This window comes from Sander lucioperca, chromosome 16 (assembly GCF_008315115.2).
Source record: "Sander lucioperca isolate FBNREF2018 chromosome 16, SLUC_FBN_1.2, whole genome shotgun sequence".
In the NCBI taxonomy this organism is placed as follows: Eukaryota; Metazoa; Chordata; class Actinopteri; order Perciformes; family Percidae; genus Sander; species Sander lucioperca.
This window is the reverse complement of record NC_050188.1, coordinates 29211674-29227390: the sequence shown is the minus strand read 5'-3', so window position 1 is coordinate 29227390 and position 15717 is coordinate 29211674. Positions and strand designations below refer to the sequence as shown.

At 42.7% G+C, this 15717-nt stretch overlaps 1 protein-coding gene across 1 annotated transcript in view; it reads right to left on the bottom strand.

The window, feature by feature from the left end:
• The window catches only part of LOC116035734 (retinoic acid receptor beta), a 125746-nt gene that overhangs the window by 52627 nt on the left and 57402 nt on the right, over positions 1 to 15717 (bottom strand). The window contains exon 4 of the mRNA XM_031279032.2: positions 1007 to 1167. Coding sequence (XP_031134892.1) covers positions 1007 to 1167 — 161 coding nt within the window. The remainder of the gene's footprint in view (positions 1 to 1006; positions 1168 to 15717) is intronic.

Sequence of the window (15717 nt, the reverse complement as noted above, 5' to 3'; positions counted from 1 at the left end):
GTTCTATACAGAATAAGTCTTTCAATTAGACACATAGCAATTAAAAGTCCTCCAATTTAAAAACTATTAAAAGTTTATATAAAACGTCATCATGTTGAGTTGATTCTGAACCAATCAGCTGTTAGATTAGCTGAGAGCCAGGCATTTCCCAGCATGCTTGGGTCTTGAAGTCGGTGGAAAGCAACTGCACTGCCTGCGTCTCAAACCTGCGGCCGCCTTGGTCTAGTGAGGTTATCGTTGCCAACGTGTGCATAATGTCAGAGCAAGTCGGGATCAAGTCGGACAGCCCAGTGATCGATTCTGCACAGGCCTGGCTCATCTCAAACGAGCCTAAGGTAACATGTTTGTGTCCAAACAACCAGCTTACTGAACCAATCAGCGCCTGGTGAGAAGCAACTGGCAGCTACGGGAGTGGTTTAGGTGTGGGTTGTTCGTTCAAAACAACAATGGCGACCGTGATAGACCGATGGTTCATCTTATCATCTGCCAAGTATTTTTTTGAAAGTGGCTGCCCTTTTCCAAACAGTTTCCAATAACGGCTTCCCAGATGGTTCTGTGTAACAAACCATCTGGCACATCAGGTTAACCAGAGGCAGCTGGAAGTCATGATGTGTTAGATGTACAGCGTTTTAATGACACATGCTTTTTATTGTCTTTCCATCACCCTTAATGTCCAATCAATAACTTTTGAGAGAAGAAGAAGAAGAATTGGTGTTGGTGAGGATTTGCCTGAACAGTCAGCAGTGTACATCTGAGCTATCGAGCTGCATTAGCGGGGAATTTAGAGTACAGTACAACTGATTGATTATCATTATGAGCTCTGCACTTGCGGCTAGTTTGCAAGACCAGATCAAAGGAGCACACGGTGCCATCAGTAAAACAGGGTCGTGGAGTCAAAGACACATTGTAGCACTGTTATGTTTAGAGTGCAATAAAGTTGAACACTTTCGTTGATCTGCTGTATAGAATTATACTTGCAGGAAGTGCAACAGGACAGTGAACTCACCGTGGTGTATTTGCCAAGCTGGCAGAGGGAGGGGAAGGTTTCTTGATGGGCCTTACGGATCTTTTCAATGATGTTCTCCTGCTCGGCTGTCAGCTCATAACTCTCTGCCAGCTCGGGCTTTGGGCTCTCCTTCTTTTTCTTATTCCGGTCATTTCGAACAGCTGAAGGAGAACAAAGGATTAGGATTAGCGTCAGCCATGACTTGCAAACGGATGACTCGATCATCGAAGCAAATGTGGACTTGAAACAAGATAAAAGACAACTTGAGGAACAACAGAACTTTGTTGCTAGTAAGCATTTTTTCTGGTTACTTTTAAGAGATGCAGAAAGTTGTCAAGTGAATGTATGTATGTGAGACCTTACATAAGGATACAAAGTTTTGAAGCTGCAGTCGACTAGTCTCTGTCAGCTTAGTGCCACTGGCAAAGTCATTAAAATGAAGAAAACAGAAGTGTCTGTAATAACTCTGAAGTGCTTCACAAATGGATTGTGTGATTTGTGTGGCTCAATTTATGAATTTAGGTAATCAATTACTTACCTTGATCACTTTCCTCAGAGCTATTTTGGTGCGTTTTTATGTGGCTCATCTGGGGTAAGTCTAAGTGTATATATAGTACATTGGGTGTATGTTTGGTTGTAGAGGTTGGAGGGACAAAACTAGTCTGGGGTACAATTTTGAGGTACTTTATAAATACAATACTTATACTACTACTTATATTTTTATTATGACCCATATTTACATTTATTGTTAGGTGGCAAACTCTATTTAGGATGGGTGGGAGGGGTGGTAGATGGGTCAATCAAACACAGGACTTGGCCCGGGAGAGCGCTGTTTGTGTCCCATTTGAAACTTAAAGTCAACATTGAGTTATTTTGACTCCACATAACAAGCGTAACTACATCCCTTTGTACGTCACATGAGCAATTACATCATGTACTTAGGTACAGAAGTGACGTTATGCAACACATTTTTACCAAAACCACAATCTTTTGCTAAACATAACCAAGTCATTTTGTTGCCTAAACCTAACCAAACTGCTGACTGTGTTTTAAACTGTAACCGTTGCGTTAGGTATGAGGACGTGTTGATCTCCTGCCACTATTAGGGGCGCTAATTTAGGAAACGTTCCTGTGGGTCGTTTTAGAGGGTAGAAACAAACAGCCTATGTGGTCATATGGATTGGAGGACTTGTTAGCTTTTATATGCTGCTTTTCTACCTAAACGGACAAAGCACTTTACAATTTGCCTTTTATTCAGCCATTCATGTGAATGTACATACATTCATACACTGAGCCAACATCGGTGTATGAATGTACATACATTCATACACCGATGTTGGCTCAGCTGTCATACAAGCCGCTGGCCCGCCCATCTTGAGCAACTTGGGGTTCAGTGTCTTGCTTGATGACACTTCGACATTTGGACAGGAGAAACCGGGGATCAAACCGCCAACTAATGTAATTAAAGGACGACCCGTAGTTGTGCAGATGCTCACAGCACAGGTGATGTGATACACAGCCTTGTTGATGGTTTCATGTTATTCCACTGATCAACAGTTGGTGGCCTTGACATATCAAGAAAATATAACTAACAAAGGCAGGGAAATAGAAGACCACTAGCAAGCAAACACAAAAATAAACAATGTTTAGATACAAAATCTTACAAAAACTGGCTTTGCAAAGGTTTTATGAGGAAGGAAATGCATTCAGCTTGTTTGTTAAGAGTTAAGAGACATGTACAATGCGTTATGGTGAGAAATGCATTTGCTCTATAGTAATAGAAGGTGATCTAGATTGTAGCAAACCAGGGGAAACAGCCCAGCCAATTCAGCACAGGGGTCGGGTCCCTAAATTCAGATTGGGGGACAGGGATCGGGTCCCTAAATTCAGTTTGGGGGAGGTAATCCTGTTCAAGTGCTGCAGCCACTAGGCACATGGCATTGGTCACACCTGCAGCACATCAGTTAATCAGGGAAGGTATAAACTAAGCCAGCTCAAATCTGCACGGAAAGGAGTTGGAAAACCAAGCAGGCAACATCACTGGGGCTTTCAGTAAGGAAAAAGGACTGACCTCTCTCTGCTCTAACCTAAAAGGACAGTCTGTTTTAAGAGAAGACTACAAGAAGGCCAAAGGACCCCGGACGGGAAAAGTCCTTTTTCCTTGAACAATTATTAAAAGACACTATGTTCAAAGCTGACCGTCTCTGAGTCTCCTATTTGTATTGTGAATCTTGCCTCCAAGTCCCCTGGGTTGCCACAAAATGGTTTAATAACAAACTGTTATTCATCAACTTGGATTTTCTCTCCTATGGATTATGGCAGCTGGACAGTGAGAGACACCGTGCCTTGCGCTGAATAATACACTAAATGCAATTTTTTTATTTATTTTTTAAATCATAAATTAACCCCTTAGGAGAAAGTCCTACAGTACGAAACAGGCAGGAGCTACAACAAAGCCCAGGTTGTTGTGTGTAAAGTGCACCCTGAGAGTCCACAGAGTCCTTTGCTTCATTAGGTACAGATCTTTGAAGTCTAATACAGCAGGAGATTCAAACAATCCAACTAAGTTTATTACTCAACACAAAGCATAATCATCCCAACATCACACATCTCTGATCAGCTGCACAGCATACCCTTTAGAATAATACGGAGTGGAGCTGGAGGGAAAGAGCTGGGCCCATTGTCAGGGTGAGACACCCAAGGGACCTTCCTTGGCTGACAACACAACAATCACAATCTCTGCCCTAGTTTACAATAAAGCCCTTTATATTCATGCACCAGATCACATATTGTACTTAGATGGTTGAATGGAGGACAAGGAGGTTTATTGCTGGTACAGAGATACAGTAGTGTTAAGTGAGAGCCTCAAGGCGTTTTGTAAGAAAGCCATCATTAATTTATTATTGTTAAAATGTATTATTATTTGTTAAAACTGCACTAATAGATTTTTATAACCACAATGGATCAGCTGACAATGTGTTATGTGAGCCACAAAATGTTTTTTTGCCAAATAGAATATAAGAATATCAGAATTTCCCAATATCTTGACAGAAGGGGGATGAGTCCATCGACGAGCCGAGGGGCCATGGTTAGCTCAGAAGGACATTTTTGCCTGAGGAAGACCCAGCAGGGTCGAAACGTTGCAGCACAATAAACGTATGGGAGTATTAGCAGAGTGCGGGCATCTCATTCTTTTCAGTTGTAGCTCAGAAGGAGACCACACAGTGTGAAAAAATTCCGACAGCAGAGTTTAAAGTTTAAACTGCAGACGGTAAGCAGTTAGCTGGTGAACATGATAGAGCTAAAGAGCCATATATTTATTTACATATTTATATATATGGTCGAGACCAAAACAGAGCTTAAAGTCTAATAAGAGAGTGAATATTTAGGCAATAGCTCACAACAGGCTGTGGTACGTTGATGTGATTATATCACAGCTAAGGGGCGTTGTTCCACCCGAGGAGAAGCAGAGGGGCGACCCCTTTAGCTGTGATATAATCAAAACATATTACGGACTGAAGCGAGCTATTGTTTTTATAAAACGGTCATCAAGTACGGCAATATGAAAGTTATAGTTCCATTCCAATTTGAATAGATTTTTATTTTAATAAATAATCATGTTCACAATAAAATAGGCCTTCCTGGGCTGGCTGGCTGCCTGCACATACCGAGGCGGTTGCCATGGAACGTAGCGCAGGTAACGTTAGCCTACACTAGAGGTGTGTTCCAATCGCCTAGTAGTTCCCTGCAAAGTGGACTGCATGGTATTTAACCATGTTAATTAAGATTCCAAACTGTAGGGAACAAACATGCTCAGGTCAATAAAGTGAACTGTGTAGGGAAGAACTGAACAACGGTTCACCACTTCGCCGGAAGCAAGATTACACAGAAGTCATTGTGCCTCGATGCAATGATACCATACATCTTGTAAATTAATCAAATCACATTTATTCCCAAGTTACATACATTTCACTAGAATCCATTTTGTAATGGTATCAGTAGTGTGGAAAATTTCTACGGTAGCAGCAACATATCCAGAGTGTTTATGTTACCAGGGTAACACATGGAGAAAGTTATATCTGCGTTGGTGACGTTGCAGGGTGTTCCGAATGGAGGAATTTTGTCGAGGAAAGTTCCCTTTAGGGACCGTTCGATATTTATGGAATGGACCAGCGGAGGAAAATAGGGGAGGGTCATGCCTGAAGTGCGCCAGGTTTTAAAGTTAATTTGACATAGCGGCCAGTGTAATTACAACTTCTATGTACGTCACTGATGCCATGGGGCCCAAAAAAACGTTTCCCCAAAAACAACAACCGCGAAATGACTTGTTTCACTATCAGAAATTGATCCATTGGGTCCGATAACATTTGAAAAGTCTAGAAGAGCTACGTAATTAAATCATTTAATCCACATTCAAGTTAGCAGAGCGCTAAACCGGAAGTAGCTGGCTCGGCCAGCGGGGATCTCTAGTGGCCCTGCTCTATGGGCTGCACAGTGCGCAAACAGCGCCGATCATCGGGTAATTTTATACGAGGAAGTTTAACTTTTTTGGCTTCATGCGCCACTGAGCAACTCTCATAGGAATGAACGGAGCTCCACCTCAAACCCAGTATCCAGGTTCTACTATACATCCATGGTGCACTGCCATGAAAAATGTATGGGCTGTGTACCACTGTGTGTGACCGCCATCTTCTGGATATCTATTCAACTTACTGAATGAATAAAAAAGCAGTTGGAATTTGGGTTTTTAATCGAGCTTGGGCCCAAAACTGCTGCCATGGTTCGGGCTTGGGTTGGACTTAGAAACAAACTATGCAGGTTCATGTAGGGCCGGGCCAGCCTGATCCGTGCCTGCTGGATGATTGTAAATAGGCAACTGTTTGCTAACACTTTACAAGGTAATAATAAGTCGTGAGCCATTAACACATGAGAGTTGTGTTAATGGCTTGTTTCAATAGTTCAAGTGGCTAAAACAATCAAATTAATTCAGATTTAAGTTATTTGTGATATGATAACAATAATTCAGTTTGGCTTTTCAACATCATGGCCATAATGAGAGTTAAATCCAGTCTATACCATCCTCATGTGTCTCATATTTTTAGCTTAACGCAATCTATATACTCAGACTTAAACTAATGTGAGTTTAGGGATAAATTGACAAATCTCCATAGAGTGTGTGATCACAGCTTTTTGACCACTGACAGTGAATTATACTATAACAACATTACATTGGAATGTTAACACTTTGTTTTTCACTTTTTGACAGAGCTAGGCCAACTGTTTTTCAGTCTTTGTGCTATGCTAGGCTAAACACATCCTGGATCTATCGCTGAACTGGACGCAAAGAGATTAAACTCATATTCTAATCCGACTCTGGGTTTAGAATGTTTAAAATGTTGGCCTACAGCTCCTTTTGCTAATGCTAACATACAACTGCTACCTTTCCCTCCACCACCATCAAGACTAGATTTAGTGTTGATTAGGGTGACCAGATGTCCCCGGTTTCAGTGACCTGTCCCCGGCTGGAGCTGTCCCGGGAAATGTCCCCGGTTTTCACTGTGACTGACAGACCTGAAATTAGAATGAAAGAAAGAAAACATGGACCAAACTCATAGTCGCGCACCCTACACGTGCAGGCTCAAGACAGCCAGAGCAAGCCCTGCTCAGAGCTCAACTTCGGTAAAGTTAGAAAGATATTCACAGATTCGAACTTCCGGGATCAATTACTCTACAGCGAAATGTTGTTAAATCACAAACGACGCATCTTTCCTACCGTAGTAAGGTAAACAACGAGCTACAAACTAATTTTCATCAAAACGAGCCGTCGTCCAACCTTGAGAAATAACATTCGTCTCTACGAGCAGCCGGCGGTGAGACAGCAGTAAGACCAGTGCTTAGTCTACAAACTACAACACCGAAAAGAGATACAACAACAATATTTATTAATTTAATGATTAAATAAAGTAGTGTCTCCAAACTTACCTCAATTATAACTTCTCTCCTGCTAGTTGTACTACAGCACTTTAAAAAATTAAGCATATTCATAATTTTGGGGAATTTTTTGCCATACTTTTTTTTTTTTTTTATATATGTCACAATTACAAAGAGGCATGTCTTTCTGGTCCTTCTGGTTGTCTGAATTTCTTTTGAAAGTGCACCAGATTGATGCATTTAAACGTTAAAATAGACAACATTTTCTTACAGGGGAGCATGCCCATGGACCCCCCTAGGGGGGCTTGTGCCCCAGTGCAGCTCTAGGTCTAGTGGCCCCTGGGGCAGTGTCCATGTTTTAAGTTTACAAAGATAAAAACGCTAACTGTTTTGGAGGTATTTACGCTTCTGAGCTGAAAATGTCCCCGGATTTTGTGTCAGAAATCTGGTCACCTTAGTGTTGATGGTCAGAGCGATTATGATATTGACCGATTATAGTGCTTTTCTCCATAATCAGGCATTAACCCCGGATGGAGTCATCCATCAAATATCTAATCTGTTTTGCCAAGAACGCTTTATATCCTTGAACTAATCTCTCCTGATTCAATTGAGAATTCAACAAAATTCAACAGTATTCAGTAAAGATTACCAAGTATCATCCATACAGCTGGGAATATGTCAGTTCTTTCAAATGCACATATACTGCGAGCCAAATCACTCACAACCAGGGAGTCCATATGCTGTATTTCTGTTTAACTTTGATATATTAAGACATATTACACCCACATCTCACATCTCATGCTCTGTCTCCACATTATCGGACGTCTCACAATATCAAAATGAAAGAGGAGTCAAAATAATTTTCAGTTTCAGAGAATTATGCTGACTGTTTTGGTCTGCTATGGCCTTGTGCAGATTACTGTCACTGCTGAGAGGCAGCAGTAATGTGCCAACGTTAATCGGTCCATACATTCTGACCTACATCCGTGACCTATATGTCCATTATATGGGGGTATGTATATGTACGAGACTTTCTACTACATCAACTGTGCTTATATACAGTGAGTAAAGCGAACCTTAACAGTGACAATATTAATTACTTAATTAGAAAAGACTAGTATTACCAGGGGACCTCATGTGAATTAGAAATTACCCCCACGTCTGTTTTTCGTGCGGTGCATTCACATGGGATAGTTTATATTTTACTCTAATTTACTGACGTTATCCACCTGATATGATGATAGGGCTCTGTCAAAACTTTTAATTTATAATTGCCAATGCAGCCAATACAACCCTGAATCACAGAGATGCCGATTAACACGGGACTTATATTATCACACAAGCTCTGTGTTTGGCGAAATATGGTAGGTAATTTGTGGTGGAATTTTGACTTGACAAATTACAGACACTGCAGATTTGCACGGGATTAAGATCAGAGACAATCACCGCAATTATTACAAATTACTAGAGGTCCCGTGCGAATAGGGCTTAAAATGGTATTCAGATGAAAGGCAACTACGACTGAAATTAACTAAACAAAGACGAGAGAGATCGTGGGCACAGACTGGAGTGTTACTATCAGTTTTTACTGGTATGTCTTGCTACATATCTGGTTGTATTAATCTTCAAAGATGTCAAATGAAACCAGTGATGGAAGAATTGATCCTTTAGGGTATTTAGGGTTTATAGTTTCAGTGTGGGGCAGTGGGAGGAGTTGGACTGAGAGGATAGAGAGCTTTGGGCCTCCTTCAATCAAAACACAGCAGCAGCAGCAGCAGCAGCAGCAGATAAAGCAGATAGTGAAGTAGTGATTCAGAATGAGGAATAGAAACCTACCACACATCTCTTAAGTGCACACAGACAAAACAAGTACTGTATGGTCCATATGTTGGCCTATTATTATACCAGATATGGGAATCAAAACAAGAAATGGTCATGGAAAATAAAAGAAATCTAATAAATGTTTAAATTGGGGATGGAATTGATTAAATTAGATAATGAGGCAAAATAGGCATAAAAATACTGTCCTTAAAAAACAGCATATGTGAAAAGGATGTTTCTAAATGTGAAATTTGATATATCACATGTCAAAAAAACACATATGCTTACTGTACAAACTCACCTATTAAATGCTGTTTCACATACATATTTCATTTACATGTAAAATTGTTGATTTCACATGAGATTTTTGTGTAAGGTTGGATATGGCTGTTATTGTATTTACAGAGGTCATGCAGAGGCCATACAATACAAATATACATTTTTATATTTATATCAGTCAAACCATACTCAGGACGATGTGGTGTATACCACAAATTAAAAAACAAATAGGTTAATTTTTTTTGTTAATGATAAAAAATATAATTTAAAATGGACATACAATAGGCTCAGGATAAACTACTTCAATAATGTGTAGTAAAATATCTTAATGGTCATGATCTTTAAGGATAAGATGGAGTGAATTGGTCTGTTTTATTATAAAGTAAGTCTTAATGTCAACACACAGCAAATCACAAGCACCCGCTGTCTTTATTGATGTGCATCATCACTGTTTGACCTACACCAATGCATTGGGACACTGTCCTGTTTCCCAGTGTGGAACAGTGTCATAGGAAAAAAGTTTTATCACATTGTTCCAAATTTTCTTACTGTTGCACTGTGCAGTGTTGTAGTCAAGGCCACCTAAACCGAAACCAAGTCATCCCCAAGACCAGAGTGTATCGAGACTGAGATAAGACCAATACTTTGAGGGGTTGAGACCGAGACAAGACCAAGACCAGATTTGTGTTAGAAAGCTAAAACTTCTCCTGTCTCCCGCATTCACTTTCTTGGGAGTGCGTGTAAAGAGGGCAGGGAGAGGGGGGTTAAAGGTAACAAATTTCAAATTAGAAATGAGTCAAGTTATTGGTTGCATTTGCAAGTTTTAACACATAGGCATAAATCAGACAATGCACAGGCAATTCAGCCAAATTTCTGCAGTTGTGGTCTTGAACGGTCTTTATCCGAGACAAGACTGAGTAAAAATGCGGTCGATTCCGAGACGAGACCGAATCCTTCAAAAAGAGGTCTTAAGACCGGTCTTGAGACCAAGACCAATCTCGAGTAGGCTACTACAACACTGCTGCTGTCCACCTCTTCTGTCTGTTTGACATGTCAAATGTGTGCTGAGGACATCAACTGATGTGTGTCAAAAAATGCAACGCTCTGCTTCATGTGACACAAAGTTTATCTCAAAGTACTCTCAAATAGACACACTGTGTGTGTGACACATCTGTTTTTGCCTTGTGCACAGTTTTCAGTATGCATCTGAGTTTTGACTTCACTGAGAAATCTCCATAAATACTGGCAATCTGGCTTTCATACTGACATTTAAGCTACCAGTGTACTTTATCAGCAGTGCTTGTTGAAGGCTTTAGAAACTCCAAATTCACGCCCTCTTCATTGGCCATTTATGTGAAGGTGAGAAAGTTGGCAGAGTTTGAACTACTCTCTGTAGCTCTCTTTTTCATTCTTCATACAACTATTTCTGTCACTTTTCATGTGAACAATCGAGTGCAACATCATGAATGTCTTCCAGAAGAAGCTGCTGAAAATGTGCGCCGTTATTCCCAAATTTAAACGATATTGTGTCTCCCTACTCTCAATGATGATCAGCTTTTCACTCCGCCATTTTTGTGGGGCAGTACGGACAACACAATGTGTGAATTAGTTCTTTTTGAGCATAACCCGAGCATCCAACCTAACTAATACATCTCTCCAAGGTGAGTGATGGAGGATTTTCTTACTGTCATGGCCCAAATGGCACAGCAAAATGGCATTAAAACACCAGCTGTAAATCCTGATCTCCCGAAGCTCTGGCTAATTCTGTACAAAATGCTGCTGTTAGTAGGGTTAGTGACTTCAGCAGCAGAGGACAGACAGTCACGGTGGTGAGGTGAGGGCAAAACCATGAGCTTCTCTCTACAGACACAAAAACACTTTGCCCATTGGAAGGGGGGATTGTACAGAATAATGGTATGGGAAGGGGGATGGAACACAATCTGTTCACGTGTGTCTGTGGATGTCATTTGTCATAGTGTTGGTGACAAACTGTCTGGCGAGGGGGTTGGGGTCCACACAGAGGCAGGCGAGCCACGAGATGTGATTTAGGAAGACAGCGATGTGGCAATGCACCCCCACCCCCCACCCACTCAGGGCAATCAATTACCACTGCACTCTGAGCAAATTACTGTGAGCATGAGCAGATACATCCAAATGATGCATCGGACAAGAGGCCATGAAAATATATGGCTTTTTAATACCCACAAAAAGGGCAGGGGGGAACCCATCCAGTGCAGGGACTCTCATCATTATGAAGTGCCTGCGATCACTACTCCTGACTTCCACATGAAAAGCATTAGCGCTTTTTGTCTTTGCTGGTCTATACGTGTCTGTTTGGCCCCTTGAACTCTTTTTTTGGTGTAAAATTCTGACTTCTTGGGCCTTGCATTAAAAAAAGGGGAAGGGGCTGCATTAGTGGGGGGCGTGTTGTTTCAGGTACCAGTGATATGATGAAATATGATCCAGGAAGACCAGTTTGAGTATTATATTTATTTAAGAGGTTGACTCCCTAACAGATGCCAAAACACTGCACACGTTTAACATTTTTGCAGGACAACCCTGCGTTTCCCCCTCTGTGCTGGTACCCCTGCTGTGTCAACTAGTATATTACATTACATTACATGTCATTGTCCTGTCCCCAAGAAGCCAAGGACCACAGGACTTAATGACTTCAGACCCGTCGCCCTGACCTCTGTGGTTATGAAGTCCTTTGAGCGCCTTGTGCTTTCACACCTCAAAGCCATCACCGACCCCCTCCTGGACCCCCTGCTCATTGCCTACAGAGCCAATAGGTCTGTAGACGATGCAGTCAATTTGGCCCTCCACTACATCCTCCGGCACCTGGACTCTGCAGGAACCTACGCCAGGATCCTGTTTGTGGACTTCAGCTCTGCCTTCAACACCATCATCCCGGCTCTGCTTCAGGAGAAACTATCCCAGCTTGGTGTGCCTGACTCCACCTGCAGGTGGATCACTGACTTCCTGTCTGACAGGATGCAGCATGTGAAGCTGGGGAAACACGTCTCCGACTCACAGACCATCAGCACCGGATCCCCCCAGGGCTGTGTCCTTTCTCCTCTGCTCTTCTCCCTGTACACCAACAGCTGCACCTCCAGTCACCAGTCCGTCAAGCTTCTGAAGTTTGCGGACGACACCTCCCTCATCGGACTCATCTCTGATGGAGACGAGTCCGCCTACAGGTGGGAGGCTGACCACCTGGTGACCTGGTGCAAGCAAAACAACCTAGAGCTCAACGCTCTAAAGACAGTGGAGATGGTTGTGGACTTCAGAAAGAACCCAGCCTCACCTGCCCCCATCACCCTCTGTGGCTCCACAATTGACATTGTGGAGTCTTTCCGCTTCCTGGGAACTACCATCTCCCAGGACCTCAAGTGGGAGCTGAATATCAGCTCCCTCGTGAAGAAAGCACAACAGAGGATGTACTTCCTGCGGCAGCTGAAGAAATTCAACCTGCCAAAGACAATGATGGTGCACTTCTACACAGCCATCATTGAGTCCATCCTCACATCCTCCATCACCATCTGGTACGCTGCTGCCACTGCCAAGGACAAGGGCAGGCTGCAGCGTGTCATTCGGTCAGCTGAGAAGGTGATTGGCTGCAATCTGCCGCCGCTCCAGGACCTATACGCCACCAGGACTCTGAAGCGTGCTGGAAAGATTGTGGCTGACCCCTCCCACCCCGGACACAAGCTCTTTGAGACACTCCCCTCTGGCAGGAGGCTGAGGTCCATCAGGACCAAAACCTCATGCCACATAAACAGTTTTTTCCACTCCGCCACTAGCCTTATTAACAAGGCCCGGAATCCACCCTGACTCTCTCCACACCCCACTGTAAATACTCTGTACCTACTGTACCTACTCTGTACCTACTCTGCTGTAGCGTTCCTTTTTACTACTGTTTAACTTATTTTACTATTTATTTAATTTAATTTTATCGTTATTAATACATACTGTGTGTATATGTTTATACTTATATTGTTTATATTCTTTTTATCCTTCTTATATTTGTATGTGTGACATGCTCCAACAACACCATGACAAAGTCCTCGTATGTGCAACGTACTTGGCAATAAAGCCCTTTCTGATTCTGATTCTGATTTAGCTGACGCTTTTATCCAAAGCGACTCACAATTAAGTGCTTTAACTGTGAAGGTTCAAACTCCAGACAACAAGTAGTAAGTGCAAGTACAATTGCTTTAAATAAGCAAAGCTACAAAGAGACATATGAAAGTGCAGGTTCAAGATTTTTTTTTTTTATCCAAGGTGTAGTCGGAAGAGATGTGTTTTTAGCCTTCGGCGGAAGATGTGTAGGCGGAGGAGCAGTGTAGTGTGAGAGAACTTGGGGAGGTTGAAGACAAGCCAAGCTGAATGAGCTGCAGGGGTCGGATGGCACATGCAGGCAGGCCAATCAGGAGGGAGTTGCAGTAATCAAGACGTGAGATGACTGGAGCCTGAACCAGAACCTGAGCCGCCTTCTGCGTTAGAAGGGGATGTATCCTTCTGATGTTATGCAGCATGTATCTACACGATCGGGTGGTTGCAGCAATGTTAGCAGTGAAGGAGAGTTGGTCGTCAAGTGTCACACCCAGGTTTCTAGCAGTCTGGGTGGGGACTACCACAGAGTTATCAATTGTTATAGTCAGGTCTTGGGTAGGAGAGCCCTTCCCTGGAAGGAAAAGGAGCTCAGTCTTGTCAAGGTTGAGTTTCAGATGGTGTGTAGACATCCAAGAAGAAATATCAGTCAGACAGATACGTGCTGCTACTTGAGTTTCAGACTCAGGAAAGGAGAGAATTAGTTGGGTGTCATCTGCGTAGCTGTGATGTGAGAAAAGCCGTGCGACTGAGTGACAGACCCAAGAGAGTTGGTGTACAGAGAAAAGAGGAGGGGACCCAGGACTGATCCCTGAGGAACCCCAGTTTTGAGTGGGCAAGGTTCTGTGGTAGATCCTCTCCAAGTTATCCGGTAGGTTCGGTCTGCCAGGTAAGATGTGAACAATGAGAGCGCAGAGCCTGAGACATCCAGATTCCGGAGTGTCGAAATGAGGATCTGGTGGTTCACTGTGTCAAAGGCAGCAGAAAGATCCAGAAGGATGATGATGAAAGAGAGAGAGGTTGTTCTAGCGATGTGAAGCTGCTCAGTGACAGCAAGGAGGGCAGTTTCTGTTGAGTGGCCAGCCTTGAAGCCTAGACTGGTGGGGATCAAGAAGATTGTTCGTTTGACAGCCCTAGTTTAAAGAAATGCAAACAACCCAGAGTCTTTCATTTTCCTATCCCAAAATGTATGGTGTAGCCAGACCTTCTTCCACAGCGCTCTGGAGATAGGTCTGGCAATGTGAGATTATTACTCCCCTGACTTGTGCATGGCTAAGAGACTTCTCTTTGAATTAAGGGTTGCAAAAATTACATATTAATCTGTCAATTTATGTGGGTTTACCAGGGGGCTTTTTAACTGAAAGCAGCTGCTGCTGGAAATAAAGATGGTGAGGACTTTGAGACCAGAACAGTTTACCAAAACAGTAAATTTGCAAAACCAAAACAAAGACGCTAAAAGGCTCTGGGTAGCAGAACGGGACTACAGAAGTGTTGATAATTCTCTGTAGGTTCATCACTACGAGCAACACCTTTCACATTATACATTCATTTGGACCATTGATACAGTAATACCAAAATATCGATCAGTGCAGCTGAATATTTTTATGTTGATCAACTAATAGACTAATTGTTCCAGCGCTACTTTGAATTCAAAATATTCCACAATATTTATAACTTTGAGAGTTTTACAATCCACACCTATTTTTGCCAATCAGGTCTTTTGCTTTGACTCAATAATGAGAATATGAACTTGAAGTCCTGGAAATCAGATTTTCCTATCGCACATACATGCTGCTTTATAATTCTATAATTCTACACTTTGTCAGGCTTTGAGGGAGCGCTGTGAATAAGCGAGTGCTGAGTGTCTCTGAAGTGCTCTCCAGAGTGTTAGACCAAGGGATAAAGGGTCATTGAGTGGAGTTCAGACACGCTGTTAAATACACTCTCCACAGCGATGCCTACTGTCACATGTTAGTCAATGAGCAATGTCTCACCCACTGTCTTTTGTCCTCCTCTTTATTTCTGTTTTCTTAGCTGCCTCTAGCCCCCTGGTGCAGCATGCCGATTTCTTTCTCTGTTCTGCAGCGTTATTGGGATGCTGTATGGCTCGACGGCAGCAGGTGTGGATGGCGGCCGTTTTGCGAAGCCGCCGGCCAGCCATCTGGGTGCTGCCAAGCCCTGCACAGTGTCTCTTTGAGCAAACAGATGCAGTGCTAAATAAACACTATCTATCTGGAGCCCACGTGATGCAACCCGGGCCGCTTGCCACAGCACTTAACATGGCAGATCCCTAACACTAACCAGGTGGGTGTCGAGCAACCATGATAATTCTTCGCTGCCACCAGAGCGTTGAGTTTAAGCTAATGGTTCTGATGGGACAAGGGGGTGGAGGGGAGAGGGGGGTTGTCAGATGGGAAACCTGCATTGTGAAAATATGACCTTGGAGCAGGAAGGGAATGAAAGAGGCACATATGCAATTTAGAAGTGATAAGATTAGATTGTCTCACTGCTGGTTCAGAAGCTTTTTCCACACAGATGAGACTAAAATAATAAAAAACACAGCAATA